General features: G+C 38.1%; 1 protein-coding gene across 1 annotated transcript in view; it reads right to left on the bottom strand.

The window, feature by feature from the left end:
* The window catches only part of GFPT2 (glutamine-fructose-6-phosphate transaminase 2), a 60,798-nt gene that overhangs the window by 21,082 nt on the left and 23,071 nt on the right, over positions 1–16,645 (bottom strand). The window contains exons 3-8 of the mRNA XM_027867160.1: positions 13,107–13,205; positions 12,342–12,467; positions 10,125–10,183; positions 5,105–5,239; positions 3,864–3,925; positions 29–108 (exon numbers count right to left, since the gene is read on the bottom strand). Of these exons, the coding sequence (XP_027722961.1) occupies positions 29–108; positions 3,864–3,925; positions 5,105–5,239; positions 10,125–10,183; positions 12,342–12,467; positions 13,107–13,205 (561 nt within the window). The remainder of the gene's footprint in view (positions 1–28; positions 109–3,863; positions 3,926–5,104; positions 5,240–10,124; positions 10,184–12,341; positions 12,468–13,106; positions 13,206–16,645) is intronic.

The raw sequence follows: 16,645 nt of genomic DNA on the forward strand, positions 1-16,645 counted from the left end.
ACTTTCACATGCTTTATAAATAACTTACATGTCCTATATAATATGGGGATCTGTTCAGTAGAGAGTTTATATTTACTACGAACTCCAATGAGCAGCGGACTACCTCTCCTGTTAATGTAACAAAGAATGACATTACACATAAAATATTTTACATATAGGTAACAATGAATAGCATTACACAAAATATTTTGCATATAGGTATATTGAGACAACTACCTTTCATTAAAAACAAGTTTTGAATTTGGGGAAAATAGTGGATTTTTAGGAGCAGGATGCCCCCAAATGAACAATGCTTGAAACAACATCCTCCTCTATTCATTACCCAATTCAGATTCTATGAAAATGCCAAATTTCACATATGGGGCATACAGTACAATGTACTAAAGCCAATGGATTTTTTTCCTTGACCTTATGTAGATATTTTTAGGCCCAATGAGGAAATTCAAAAGAGCTTTACAAATCTATGATTTCAGTAATGGTACATAACTTTTCTGAAGCAGACAGATGGCAATTGTTACTACTTCATTTCATGAGGCAAGTAGTCAAATTCACATTTAGATTTCTCTACAAGTTCAAGAAATGCTAGTAGTTTTGTTTAACAAGCTTATCCACCTCCCCCAACCTGGGCCCTAGTTACTCTCTACTTATGCCAATATATAAGAAGTATTCCCCCACTTCTTTCAGAACTTGTAGAGAAGAGATTCTTTAACTCAATATGTTTATTGCTGGCAATGCAATTTCTCTGTTTTAGAGGTAACATTCAATTAAGAAGTCTTTGTTCCAACCCAATACCTTTTTAATTTTTTGTGTCCTACAAAAGTCTAACTCACGCTCATATTTATTAGTTTTGGTTTTTAAATCAATTTCATGTTTCAGAATAACATCAACAAAGAACATTTCATTTTGTAACTCACAGTGAATTCAGGATTCCAAATAGCCACAGAATGCTTAGCCACAATCTTTCTATCAGAGTGAAATCTCAGTCATCACTAACAAATGTAAGAGTTTTTTTTTTAATTGCCTTTATAGAGGAGAGGAAGAATTTTTAAAAGCCTATCAAGACTTCTGTCTCTAGTAATATGAACTCCAAGGCAACATTTGTGTAAGATATTTGTTTAAAAGGCTTCTAGACAACTTGGATAAATAAACTATTCACTGCTGTGATGCCACATGAATCTAGCCCACGTACATTGCTTTTGACCTGTTAAAATGAACCAACAAAGTTGTAATGAGACTTTGGAGATAGTAAGTCCAACTGCCTTTCAGATTTCTCAAGCTGGATGTCTACTAGACATCTTAAAATAAACATGTTCAAAATGGAATTCATTCTTTTTCCCCCTAAATCCTCCCCCTCTCCTCCTTTCCCTATTACTAAAAGGGTAACACCCTCCCAGCCTCTTAGTAATTCTTGATTCCTCACTATCTCTTCCTATGTCTGCTCCCCCACCCCCAGCCTATCTGTGCTATGGACTCTCAATTTCACCTTTGCAACATGTTTTATATGCCTCCTGCTTTCCTCTGATACTACCATCATTCTAGTACAGGCCCTTATCACCTCACACCTGAACTATGCCAATAGACAGCTGATGGGACCATCTGCTTCAAGTCTCTGCCCATTGCAAACTGCCCTTGATTTCAGCCACCAAACTGATTTTCCTAAAGTGCACGTCCAAGCATGTCACTCCCCATTCAATCAACTCCCTATGGCCTCCAGGATCAAATACAAAATTCTCCATTCAAAGTATTTCATAACCCAGCCCCTTCCTACCTTTCCAGTCTTCTTACACCTTACTCCCTACCACCTACTCTTCAATCTAGTGACACTGGCCTCTTGGCTGTTGCACAAACAAGACATTTCATCTCTTGGCTCATTGGATTTTCTCTGGCTATCCTCCATACCTGAAATACCTCTTCCTCCTCAACTCCACCTACTGACTTCCCTTGCTTCCTTCATGTATTTCATCTCTTACAGGAAGCTGTTCCTAATTCCTCATAATTTTAATGCCTTCCCTGCTAATTATTTCCTATTTATCAAGTATATAGCTTGCTTTGTATATATTTGTTTGTATGTTGTCTCCCCCATTAGATTGTAAGCTCCTTGAGGGCAAGAACTGTTTTTTGCCTCTTTTGTATTTGCACAGCTTAGCATAATACCTGGCTACACTACGGGGGGTCAGACATCCCATAAATAGATTATATGATGGGACTCCATGATACATAGTGGTTTACACAAAAATTAAACACAACACAATATGTTCCTGAAGAAAATTATAATCTAATAGGTGGGATGTGACTCATAAGAGTGCGAACAGTCAGATCTCATAAAAAAAGTTTGCAAGACACACTTTTAAGCTGAATCTGCATTATTAACATTTTCTCCATCACTTTCATAAAACCTGGATTCTGGTTCTAGGGTTCTACCACTTCTAGGTGGGTGACACTAGGCAACACAAAGAACCTTCTTTATGCTTATTTGCTCATCCATAGATTGGGATAGAAGCATCATATTTGTAAACATGCTTTGAAGACTTCATCATATTATAGAACATGAGGGAGTGGTATTATTAGAGAGGCACTGTGCAGTGGATAGAGCCACCCTCAGACACATGTTGGATGTATCACTCTGAGAAGGTCACTTAGCCTCTCAGCACCTCCTCCCCCCCCAGCCAATTTTCTAAAACAGACAGTTGCAGAACAGCTTCAAATCTTCATCGCTAGTGGGATTTTTCTCATTGGGAGCTCTTTACACCAATGAAATCACAGGTTCAGACCAAAAAAAAAAATATTACGAGTGAGGAAGTAACACTGTCGCTGGGGAAAGGAGGTTGCAATGCCAGCCTGGACAATACCTACTCTCCTATATCTGGTTGATTAGCACACAGACATATGCAAGTACCTTTTCTCCTTCATTACCATAGGCTTAACCCTCAAAAGTCACAGAGGAAAAGAGAAAGGATTCTCACACCAATTTTCCTTAACTTCAGGGTTCTAGTCACAATAAAGGTAAGGAGAGGAGTGATTCTCTCTATTCATCTAATCTGCCTGAAGACAAAGAAATGTGACTGTGTACGATGCAGAGGAGCTAAGCACTTTTTCAACATTGAAACAATGAAACCCAAAGAAATCTCAACCAGCACATCAGCCCTATTGTTATCATTTGGTTTTCCCTTCCCAATGCCCTATTGCTGGAGAAAGAAAGAAAAAAAGCCAAAGCTTTAATTTCATTTTCAAGTTTAAACATACATTTTCAAGTAATTAATAAAAGCACTTTTTCTCAAGCTTGTTTATGGTTTTGTTGTTGTTGTTCAGTCATTTTGGTAGTGTCTAACTCTGTGACCCCATTTGGAGTTTTCTTGGCAAAGATACTGGAGTGGTTTGCCATTTCCTCCTCTAGCTGATTTTACAGATGAGGAAACTGAGGCAAAGAGGGTTAAGTGATTTACCCAGAGTCACACAGCTAGTAAGTATCTGAGCTTGTTTATGTGTTAGTTCTCAAACACTTTTTCCTCACAAAGAATAAAATGGTCATACTGGTTCTGCTATTTAAAACTTAATGTACAATTTTGAAATGATCCAATCAAGTTCCCAAATTTTTATTGCTGTTTTTTGCAATAAAAAATACAAATGCATTTTAAAAACTAACCTAGGGGCAGCTTGGTGGCGTGGTGGATAGAGCACTGGCCCTGGAGTCAGGAGGACCTGAGTTCAAATATGACCTCAAACACTTATGGTCAAATATGACCATACAAACACTTGTATGACCCTTGGAAAGTCACTTAACCCCAATTGCTTCCCAAAAGACTCCCCGAAACACACACACACACACACACACACACACACACACACACACACACACAACTAACCTGGTAGTGACAGCCTCTCCTGGGTAATGGATGCTCTTGAAAACCAATGCAAATGCTCCTTCCTGAAATTATACATAACAAAACTGGAGGAAAATGCACATATGGCTAAAAAGAATCACATGGCATCACCAACATCTGCCTAAAATAGAACTTGGAACTGACCCCTTGTTCACTCATGTACCTACATTGACACTTAGTAGAAATTACTTGAGCAATCTTTATTGGTAGAGATAAAGTCCTGACAAAATACACTAATAAAGAATACCATGATAAACAATGGGTAATTCTGAACCACTTAATAAAAGACATTTATCACCAGTGCCTACCACACTGTCTTAGTTAATATTGGTATTTAATAGATGTTTGCTGATAACAATATCTTGAGTGTATCAAAGGAGAGGAAAACACTTCAATTCTAAACTCTAAGCTACATATATATATATGTATATATATGTATATACACATATGTATATTTATCAGAGATTTTTATATATAATGATTTAAAAATTGACTACTTAGGTTTCCAAACTTTTACAATTCTGTCCTATGCCTGTTTACCATGACCATACAGCAAGAAGTGACTAGGCATTGAAGTCCTCAAGTCACCAAGACTAAACTATCCTTTTCAGAAACATAAGAAAAGGAGAGTTCTGGGACAGTCTTTTTCTGATTAAAGCTTGCCTTCCTGTGTTGACTTATCAAACAACTAGAAATTTCCAAAAGGCTAAGATTAAAAAAATGGATATGACAAGTTGGGAAAAAACCAAACCAAACCAAACCAAAAAATCTTCCTGGAATTAGTAGATGATACCAGTGGTATAGAAATGACTTCACCCCACACTCAATGAAAATAGTTAAGCCCTCTTTGTTTTGAAATCCTTATAAAAGGAACTAGGTCAAAAGACTACATTGGCATAACCAATGATGTATTTAGCAAAGGAGTAACGACTCTAAAGTTTTCTTTTTTTCCAAAGTAATTTCTTTTTGTCAGAATATTAATTTGAAAATATCAAAGTATGCTAAAACTTCACACTGGAGAAGCAATGCTATCAATTCCAGTGGGTGCCCAGTCTATGTATCTTCTCTGTACTTTCTCACCCCGTTCTCTCAAGACTTCCCTTGACACTCACCTACACAAGCAATTATCTATCATAGAGGAGCTATTTTGAGTCAATTCCTAAGGGTAAATGAGCCCATATCTTTATGACTGAGTTAGGGTGCAAAGGTGCATTTTGACTTACCAGCTGCTGGATGACTCTTTCTACTAAGGTTGAGAATCTGATGTCTTCACTTTCTCTGTTATCATATACATATTTAATCAGTTTTGCAATGGTTTCTGTATCAGTTTCAGATTCAAACTCATAGCCTTTGGTTTCCTGAAATATTTAATTGTATGTGCAATATCAGCTAACCATTGTGATATATCTTATAACCCAATTACTCTAATAGATTTGCCAGGACTTCTTCCACTCCACCTCCCTTTGCATTAGTTAGGATGACTTTAGGTAAAAATAAATGTATTCTCTAAGCCTGATCTAATTATCATAGCATGAAGTAACCATAAGGACTTGAAACCTACTCCAGGGAAGCACAAGATTCTGGAGCTCTTACTAAATTGGAAAAGCTTTGAGTTCAGGACCAGTCAAAGACCATGGTCTATTGTATGCCAGCCCAAGTTTATAGCACCTAGCAGAAAGGGAGTTCATTGATCCCATCCAACCTCCTCACTTTATAAATGAGAAATCAGATTGAGAGAAGTTAAGAGGATTGCGCAAGGTCACATATGAAGTAAGTTGAAGAGCTGGATTAGAACTCAAATCCTCCTGTTGCAAATCCAGTTCTTTTCCTCCTTCATGCTGCTTCTCAGAGATCACTACCAGATCTTCACCTTCAAACTTATGTCCTAAAGCTCTCTTCCTTTTCACATTCAAAGTCCTAGAAAAAGCTGCCTACTCTCTATTCATTACCTCCATTTCTTCTCCTCTTGCTTTTCAGCCCTTCATAATCTGGCTTCTTATTTTCACCACTCAACTCAAATGATTCTTTTTATAATTACTAATGATTTATTAATTGTCTTTTCTGGGCCGTTTCTCTATCTTCACCTTTCTAGAGCTCTCTGCAGCATTTGACACTGTTGACCACCCTTTCCTCCTAGATGCTGTCTCCTTTTGGGGATTTTTGATTTTGCTTTCTCTTTTGTTTTTCATCTTTTTTATTTATTTATTTATTTGGCAATTGGGGTTAAGTGACTTGCCCAAGGTCACACAGCTAGTACTTGTCAAGTGTTTGGTCTGAGGCCAGATTTGAACTCAGGTCCTCCTGACTTCAGGGCTGGTGCTCTATCCACTGCACCACCTAGCTGCCCCTTTTGCTTTCTCTTTGATCTCACCCTACCGATCTGACCATTCAAATCAATCTTTACTAGATTATCAACCATATCTGACCTCAGTTGTGAGTGTGCCCCCAAGGCCCTCTTCTGTCCTGGGCCTTCTCTTTTAGTGATTTCCTGTGGGTTTAGTTATCATCTCTATGCATGTGGCTTACTGATCTACATATTTAGCCCTATCTAATCTTTCTCCTGAGCTCCTGTCCTACGTCATCAGCTGCCTAATGGACATTCTGAATTGGATGCCCTGGGAGCATCTGGAACTCAACATGTCCTAAACAGAACTTGTTAACTTTCCCCACAAATCTACCTCTCTTCCAAATTTCCCTATTTCTTCCAAGGGCACAACTACAATTTTGGTCCCTTGGGTATGTGAGATGAACCATCCCTCACCCCATACATCCAATCAATTGCTTCCTCTTGACTGAAATATTGCAATAGCCTCCTATTCAGTCTTCCTGCCACAAGTCTCTCCCTCCTTCAAGTGATCTTCCACAAAGCTGCCAAAGTGATTTTCCTAAAGCCCTGGTCTGACTATGTTAATCCCCTGCTCAATAAATAGTAATGACTCCCTATTTATTGCCTCTAGAATCAAGCACAGAATCCTATGTTTGATAATTAACAACTGTTTACAACCTTGCTCTAACCCTCTCTTTCAGCCTTATTATGTATTATTCTTCCTTCATACTCTCTACTGACAAGCCAAACTGGACTTCTTGGTCTTTTTCATTCATCAGACTCCATCTCCTCTCTCTATGTCTTTGTCCTACCTGTCCCTAATGCCTAGATCACATACCTTTTCCCATGAGGTAAATCCATGATTTCCTTCAAAGCTCAGCTTGAATATCACCTTTTTGCAAGAAGCCTTTCCTGAAAACCTCCAAGTACTACTGCCTCCTCTCTGTCTAAATTAGCTTGTATTTATTTTGCATATAGCTAAATCTATATAAACATGTATATTATGGTAATATGTTTTGCATTATTGAACACATGTTTTGCATTATTGATATGGAATATCAAATCAAAATGCTTACTGCATCAATGAGGGGGGAAATGAGGGACTGAGAGAAAATTTGGAACTCAAAAGTCTTTTTAAATGAATGTTTGAAATTGTCTTTATATTTAACTAGGGAAAAAATAAAATGATCAAAAATAGAATAGATGACCTAGAATTTAAAAAAACACCACAATCACATATATTGACACATACGTACACCCATGTTGACCCTCTAATAGAATGTAAGCTCTTTGAAGTCAAGGACTATTTCAGTTTGCGTTTTATATCCCCAGCACCCAGAACATACTAGGTGCTTAAGAAGTGGTTGCTGATTGATTAAGGAGTCAATATAGTGTAGTATAGGGGTGGGGAACCTGTGTTCTTGAGGCCACATGTGTCCCTTTAGGTCCTCAACTGTGGCTCTTTGACTGAATCCAAACTTCACAGAACAAATCCTCTTAATAAAAAGATTTGTTTTGTAAAGCTTAGACTCAGTCAAAAGGCCACATCCAAGGACCTAGAAGGCCACATGTGGCCTTGAGGTTGAAGATTCCCCACCCTGGGTGTAGTGGACCCAATGCTGGATTTAGAGTCAGGAAGACTTGGGTTTGATCAGAGCTCTGTCACTTAAGAGTTATGTTATCTTGGGCAAGTTCCTAAAACTTTTTTGGCTTCAGTTTCCTTATCTATGAGGAGTTTAGACTAAAGGGCTTCTAAGGCTTTCAGCTCTAGTGCTAATGAGGGGTTGGTTACATGATGATACATTTTTCAGGCATAGAGATTTTTGAAAAGTGTCCTCCAAACTGTAGTGAAGTTTCAGTTTTTGTCAGCAGAGGAAGATCCCCAAGTTAATGAAATCATGAATCTTGGAGGCAGCAAGGTGGGGCAATAGGTAGAGGTTTGGATTAGAGTCAAGAAAGACTTAAATTCAAATCCTGCCTCAGATATTTACTAGGTGTATGACCCTGAGCAAGTCACTTAGCTCTAGAATTCAGCATGGTACGATGGAAAGAGCACTGGCCTGGCATAGTTAGGAGACTTTAATTTTAGTCCTGAACCTACTACTGTTAAGCTTTGTGACCTTAGACAAGTTCCTATACTTTTGAGGATCTATTTCTTTGTCTATAAAAAGTAGGCAGTTTTGGCCTAGGTCACCTAACAATTCAATAATTCAACTGATGTATATTAAACACCTTCTCTATTAAGCAAAACATAGTTCTAGGTGCTGGGATAGACACAAATGAGAAGAATCACATGCTAGTAACAGCAGACCTGTTATGCAATCAGTAAATATGCATAAGTATGTAAGAAAGGTAGAAACAATTGCTGTGTGACAATTAAAAAGGTTCAAAGACATGGTTTCTGGGTAATTTAATCATTTTATTAATAAGGCCAGCAGGTTATTAATAAAAAGATGGTTATTTGGCCCTCTCTTAGACCAAAGCCAATAGTGTCTGCGAGCTCACAGTTTATATACCCTTAGGTATTCAATGAGGGGTTGAGAGTGACCCCTTGGATGGAGAAATTCTCTCTCTACTCAAAAACACCCACAGCCTTGGCCTATCTAGATGAAAGGATCTGTCTCCCCCAAAGCTTGAGTAGAACAACCCACCTTAGGTTAAATTCCTTATAAGGTTGAGTTGGTCTGACCAAGATGGAGGAGAGTTAATGCAATCTCATTATCAGTTATGTCGTTCAAGAGACATTAAAATCAGGACTTTGGAGAAAGGAGAGAGCTCTGAATCTCCTCAGGATACTGATTATTAATAATCATTTCTCATGTAAGTGAGGTGTGAGGGGAGAAAAGTCAATATAAACTGGAGGTTGATGTCAAAGGGGGCTTCTAGCCAATGGAAACATTTGAATTATACTATAAAGAATGGGCAGAAATTCAACTGAGGGAGGTGGAGGTGGGAGAAAGAAGGCTTTACTAAAACACAGTGTAATCAAATGCAAAGAAATGGGAAAGGACAGAATAAGAATGAGACAACGAATCCACTTTGACTTGGATGTAGATTGTGTGAAGGGGAAATGAAAAAGTAGGTTGGAATAAGATTAAAGATTACAATTTATTCAGCAGACAATGGGAAGTCACTGATGGTTTCTGAGAGGTGAGGGAAAGGGAAAAATCAAATGTGATACTCAGATCACAGGCTTAGATAACTGGGACAGTTGCAACACCATCAAAAGAAATACAGAAGTTAAGTGAAAGGGCAGGTTTCTGGGGGAAGATGATGAATATAGTTTTAGAAATGTTGTGACATTCAGGCAGAATCAAGGATATAAGGTTGGGACACTGGAGAGGTTGGGAATGGAGATAAGAGTATGGGTCATTTGCTGAGAGTTGAAAACAATTTCCATTTTATGGCTTTATTTGTGGTTCAACTGCATATTTTGTTTATTTGTATTTGTTGAGAATGTAATCAAGTTTACAATGAAATAAACAAACAAAAAAAGACCCTCCAGATTTGGAAAGCATTATTTTAAGCTAGTGGTGATATCAAGGTTAGAATAATAGGGTAACTGCTATATTTTATTAAATGGTCCTTTTTTTTTTTTTTGGTAAGGCAATTGAGGTTAAGTGACTTGCCCAGAGTCATACAGCTAGTGAGGTGTTATGTGTCTGAAGCTGGATTTGAACTCAGGTCCTCCTGACTCCAGGGCCAGTACTCTATCCACTGTGCCACCTAGCGGCCCCTAAATGATCCTTTGTTTACTGATCCTTCATCTTCCCAAAGTTCCTAACTTTCTTTTAAAAAAAAATGTAAACTGGGAGAATCTTACTCATTAAATCCCATCCACCTCTAAACCTATGATGACAAAGAATGTTCAGTATATTGAGGTTTAACTTCCAAGTCAATGATTAGCCATGACATACCAGGAATTTCCTTAGATCCTTATAATTTGTGATGATTCCATTATGTATAACAACAAATTCTGAAAGAAAAAGACATTAAAAATGAAATTATGGATACATTACAATAAATAACAGAATAATTTGAATAGTTCTCAGAACATTTCCCACAAGAAAATAGAAGTTGTCAATGATCTCATTTAAAATAAATGATTATCAGGAAACACAAATTTGCATAAGTCTTTTTATATTGAGAGATACAGAAAATCGGTTTTTATGGATGCTGAAAATTTTTTTTCATAGTTTGTCAAAACTGTATATGTTGTAAAAAGTCTTGTGTTTATTACTTTTATTACAATGTACCTTTTCATAGTTTTTGGTCATCTCTATTCCTTTTATGGTAAAGAATTCTTCTATTGAATAACAGCCCCTTCATTTCTCCTCTAATTTTTTTATGTGACTTTTTATTTCTTATTGTTATAGGTCATGGATCCGTTTTAGCTTATTGTAGTATACGGCATGAGGTGTTGGCATCAACCTTTATTTCTGCTAGAATGCATTCTATGTTCCCACGGTTTTGTTGCTATTACCCCAGCAGTTCGGCAGTCCTGAAATTTATTGAACAGATGCTGCAAATTCTTAACAACCGTGGTGACGTTACAGGTTCATAGATCTAGAGTGGGAAGGGACTTAAAAGGCCTGACCCTCATTTTATAGTTGAGAAAACTGAGGCCCAGGGAGTTTAAGTGCTTTGCCCAAGCTCAGAAAGGTAGTCCTTGTCAGGGGACTGATTCGAACACTGATCACCTCCAGAGTCAATACTCTTTCCATGATTCCATTATAAATGAACAGCCACTATCAGGGCAATATCTGTGATGAAATATCTAGTATAGGCCAATTGTTACCTCCCTGTTTGAAAAGGCCCAGTCCTGTAATCCTATTCAGAGAGACATCACCAGGTTCTAAATCTTCCAGAAAATGGGTTCCTGACCAAATTCTCTGATGCTTCACTGCCCCCTGATGTTCCATCTTTCTCTGGTGAGACGAATTATCTTGGATAGAAGGCATGACAATTCACACACACAGCCTTGTTAGTACCAGTAGCCCTTTTTTCCAAAGTTTGGGAAATTCAGAAGTTTGAATTTATATTGTGATACTCTCTGCTAAAGAGGGGACCCAGACAGTTTTGTAAATCTATATGCCCATTAAATGACATAAAGTGGTCACATGCCCTGGGGTGGGGCTATATATTTCTTTGCCTCTCCAGAAGCAAATGATGTAAAACAGTTCTTCTGAGGACCCATGCAAGCCTATATAAACTTAATTGGGTTCTTTGTTGTGTAGAAATGCATTTTTTGCAATATACATACATACATGGCCTTTATATGGAGGGGGGTGTATGTGTGTGTGGGTGTGGAGAGAGGGAGATTGAGAGAGAGAGAGAAAGAAAGAGAGAGAGAGGGAGAGAGAGAGAGAGAGATGCTAGAGTAGTAGTGCTTGATGCCTCAGCACCAACCTTTGACATGAGGAAAAATATCCTAAGAACCAGAGCTAATCAAAAGCAGAATGAGCTGCCTTCTGAAGTAGTGGGGTCTTCCTCACTGCAAAGCTTCAAGCAAAGGTTAGATTAGATGACCACTGGTTGAGTATATTGTAGAGGCAATCCATGCCTAGCTACAAGTTCATCTAGATGGACTTTGAGGTATGTTCCAACTCAGAGAGTCTGTGAACTGACTCTAGGTATGGATTAATGGATTTTGTCTAGTGGTTCAGGGGTACATTGAACTCTAACAAGTACCTCCTTATAGTAACTAGTACCAAAAAATGGTAAGGTTCCTCGTGCTCTTCTATCTGTTTACAATAAACTATTCAGATTTGTTGACATCACTAATTTCCAACCTACTACGTTACTGTACTAAACTTGTAAGACTGATAACACAGAAAAGGTTTTCTTTTTGGTTTCAAAGTTCTCAGTTTAACTGTGGAATGAAAAGATTTTGTTTTTATAGTGTTTCCCAATCGCATAAAATTTTTACCATATACTTATTGAGTAGGTTTTGACACAGTTAAGTATCTTCATGATATACTTTTTTCTAGCTGGAATTTTTTATAACTACTTATCGAAAATCATTATCAGAATAAGTGAAAAGTGTACAGAGTAATATAAAGAATAAGAAAGTTTATGAAGCCACTTAATTTTCTAATTTTATCAGCATTTCCAGATCATAAAACAGTACATACCATTAGTTTTGTCTGATCTCTGAGGGTGACTGTTCACGGCATTGGGTACTCCATGGGTTGCCCAACGAGTGTGAGCAATGCCAAAGTGAGTTTCAAATTCTACCTTCAAGTCCATTCCATCTTGTTCTATATTAAATAATAGTAATAATAACAATCCTTTATATTTGTATTTCTCTGTACTGTGCACAAAATATGGTCACATACATGATCTCATTTGTTGCTCCAAATAACCTTGTCATACAGGCAGGGCAAGTAATATCCCTATTTTACATACGGGGAAATAGAACCTCTGAAAGGTTATATGAGTTGCCTAGTTTATAGGATCATAGAGCTACAACTAGAAGGCAACCCAGAGGCCAACTACCTCAACCATTTAATTTTATGGATGAGGAAAATGAGCTCCAAAGAGGTTAAATGCTTTGCTCAAGGTTACATAGGTGATAGAGTCACATGGCTAATAAGTATTATAACTAAGACTAAAACAGTGATCTTTTGACTTTCAGTCCAGTATTTTTTCCATTCATAATTTTTTTAAGTTGTCAAATTACAACTAAACTTAGAAGACACTATTCAATTTCATTTAGTCCCAGAAACAGTGCCTTTCAGAGATTTTTTTTCAAACATCTATTTTTGCAGATAATAGTACTGTTCTTTATTTCTTCAAGCTATGCCATTTTCAGATAGGAGTATCTCTTATGATAAGTATAAATTGAACAAAATGTTTCAAATATCACTCATTATAGTAATTCAGATTTTCCCACTTACTATAAAGTTCCTCATCCAGGGCCTTGACTTTTCCTCTTTTCTTAACTAGCTTGATATGCCTTTCTTTGTCTTCATTATTATTTCCATCGATTGCCACTCCTGTAATATAAGATAGATTATTTTTATATTAATTGAATTTTTGTTTAGCTTTCATTATCAAAAAGTTTTGTAGAATACACACACACACACACACACACACATATAGGTCAGTCAACTATAGGGTTACCCCTAGAGCTGGAAATAGTAGCCACCCACTGGAGATCCAATCTTTGAGTTTGACTGCAGGCTAGGAGAGTAGCCCAGCAGGAGCGCTACATTGTAGGGGTTTTATCCAAATATTTGGATCCTCTATGCATTTTTTTGAGATCACACATGTGTATCCAGAGCAGAGGAGTTCTTTAGTGAGAACAGAGAGCAAGTACTCCTAAGTCCACTGCCAATTTGTTGTAGTACTTGATACTTGAGTGAGCCCAGACCACAGAGATTCCTCAGTTGGAAAGGGAAAGGGTGAATGCCCCAGACCCTAATTGGTACAGGTGGGTCTATGTTGTTACAAAAGCACAAGGACATTAAGGTTTGGTGACCACTGGATGAAGGCAACTGTGACATCTCACAGAAAACAGCTATTGATCAACTAAGAGAATCTGTAATGCCCCCTTGGTCCTAGCCACAAAAAAGTAAGCAATACATCTGGAGGTGGCTATGGAAGAGAACCCTGCAAACATATCAAGAGCTAGCAAGGTAGGAAGAAGCTTTTCCCTTTCCCCATCCTCACCCTTATTATTTACTGTACCAATAGAAGATAAGGGAGGAGGAGAAACACACCTTGCAGGTAGACATGGATAGAGAAAGACAGAGGAAGCCGCTTCAAGGATTGTAACCTTGATGTTAAGAGTTGGACTGTGGTGAAAAGAAGATGCTGGAAACCCGGGATGAGGACTCTCTATGAAGACAGAAAGGGCTTCCAGGACTTGAAGCACCAGCCATTGAGAGTTGCCTTGCCACAAGTGTATCCTACATGTTGATTCACTACCTGATACTCCAAGTTTGAGCCCATTTTTCCCATGTATATATCTGTGGGAGAGGTGCCCAGATTTGTGAGGACAGGGGACTGTTTTATAACTAACATTCTTGGTATACCATCTGACAAAATGCCTTTACTAAGAGCTGATAGAGATTACTGACTGATTGTTAATGGGAAGCATACTGTTGGGGGCTTATGAGCTACAGTGTATAGCCTTACGGAATTACCATTTGGCCCCAAGGTAACTGCAACCCAAAGCAAGTTGGGGAAGCAGTACAGGTACTCTATATACCCCCCATAAATCTTCCCCTCTCAAAATTTTCTTTAAAAAACTCAAGTCTTCCATTGAAATTCTTATCTCACCTTATCCATATTTGTCTATCACTCCATTTTTTCTAGCACTTACATAGAATTCTGTAAAGTAATACTTGAGGATAACTCTTATGAAGATGCTTCAAGGTTTACAAAGTACTTCCCTCACAACAACCCCATGAGAGAGGATGTACCAGTATTTTTATCCCTATTTTACAGGTAAGAAAACTAAGGCTCCTATAGTTTAAGTAACTTGACCAAGGTCAAACAGCTAATAAAGGACAAAGTCAGAACTCTTACTATTTGATATATGGAGTTGTTTGTCTTTTCTTTGATTTGTTCATTTTACACCACACAGTAAAGCTTTCTTGAGTGTCTAGAATGCACTGTTAAAAGAAGATCCTATTTCAAGAACTAGTTAGGAATATGGATAGTTGGACAAAGACTCTTCCTTCAAAGGACTTTTAATCTAGTGGTAACAAGAACAGAGGATAGGATAAATATGTTTCTCTTCTTTCTCCTTTGGACTAATAACTAACTACTTGAGGGAGAAGACCAGTTCTGCAGTTTTTCATAGCACCAAGTAAAAGACCCTGAACCCAGGACATATTCATAAATGTTTTTGGGTAATCAAATTGTCAAGTTAAAAGAAAACCTCTGATTTTTTTTTTAAGAAATTATTCTTTTGGGGAAATTATTTGGCTTTCGATGTAGGTCATTGACCAATTAAAGTTGAGCTACACACCACACAAAAACATGTCCTTTCCTAAGACATTTATGCTTTACTGAAGCAAAGAAATGACAACATGGTCTTAACGGCTAGACCAGGGCAGCAGGGTGTAGGGCAGTGGTGCGGAACCTGCGGCCTTGAGTCCACATGTGACACTCTAGGTCCTTAAGTGCAACCCCGTGACTGAATCCAAACTTCACAGAACAAATTCCCTTAATAAAAGGATTTGTTCTGTAGAACTTGGACTAAGTCAAAAGGCCGCACCCAAGGGCCTAGAGGGCGACAGGTTCCCCATCCCTGGCCTGGGTAAATGGAGTTCTGATTCTGACTTCTGCTACTTATTCTTACATATTACTTATTATTTACCTCTGTAGTCCTTAGTTTCTTTATTTATAAAATTGGGGAGTTGGACTTGATGAGATTTAAGGTCTCTTACAGCCTAGGATCCTATTCAAAGGCCTGTAAGTGCTGGGAAGCCTTTCTAAGCTGGAGGTTTCCAGTAGGAGCCTAGTATCCTACATAGACCAGACTAGCTTAGTGGGAAGGGCCTTCTGAACAAAAAGTTGGCCACTAGGTGGCGAATTTTTTGGCCTCAATAACTCATTGAAGAGAGTGGATAAAGAGCTTGCCCCAGAGTCAAGGCCAAAACATGGAAAAACCATTTAAACTCTTAGTGGCTCAGGCAACTCTCTAAGGCTATACATTACAGAGAAGCTGCTTAAAACACAGAATTGAGCATATCACTTCCCCATAGAATACCTTCCTAGCTATGTCAAACCAATGAAATCACAGGTCTAATTTAAAAAAAAAATTTTTTTCTTGAAACAATCCTGTCTCCATTACTTTGCGCAGGTTGATCCCGCCCTCTGCCCCCTATTCCAACCTTCTAAGTGTGGAATGCATCCCTTCCTTGCTTCCATGTTTTAGCAGCAAAAGCTTCACTTAAGCAGTATCTTCTACATGAGGCCTCTCTTGATACACATAGTTGATAGTGTTTCCCACTACTCTCCAAAGAATCTCAAAAAACAAAAACAAAAAAAAAGCCCTTGTATTTATCTATTTGTATAAATTTATATATGGATGTATCTTCCCATTAGAATTTAAGCTACTTGAGGGCAAAAATCATTTTACTTTTGTCTCTGGATATCCATCACTTAGCTCGGTCACCGGGAGGCACATAGTTGGCACTTACTAAAGGCATATTAAGGCAGCTAGGTGGTGCAGGGGATAGAGTGCTAGGTCTGGAGTCAAGAAGATCTGAGTTAAAATCTGGCTTCAGACACTTACGAGCTGTGTGACTCTGGGCAAGTTCCTTGACCCTATTTGCCTCAGTTTCCTCATCTGTAAAGTGATCCGAAGAAGGAAATGGTAAACCACTGCACTATCTTTGCCAAGAAAACCTCAGATGGGGTCGCAAAGACTTGGACACCACTGAACAACAATAACAAAGGCTTATTGATTGATCTACTAAGG

The sequence above is a fragment of the Vombatus ursinus genome, unplaced genomic scaffold, assembly GCF_900497805.2.
Source record: "Vombatus ursinus unplaced genomic scaffold, bare-nosed wombat genome assembly UNPS02014785.1, whole genome shotgun sequence".
NCBI classification, from domain to species: Eukaryota; Metazoa; Chordata; class Mammalia; order Diprotodontia; family Vombatidae; genus Vombatus; species Vombatus ursinus.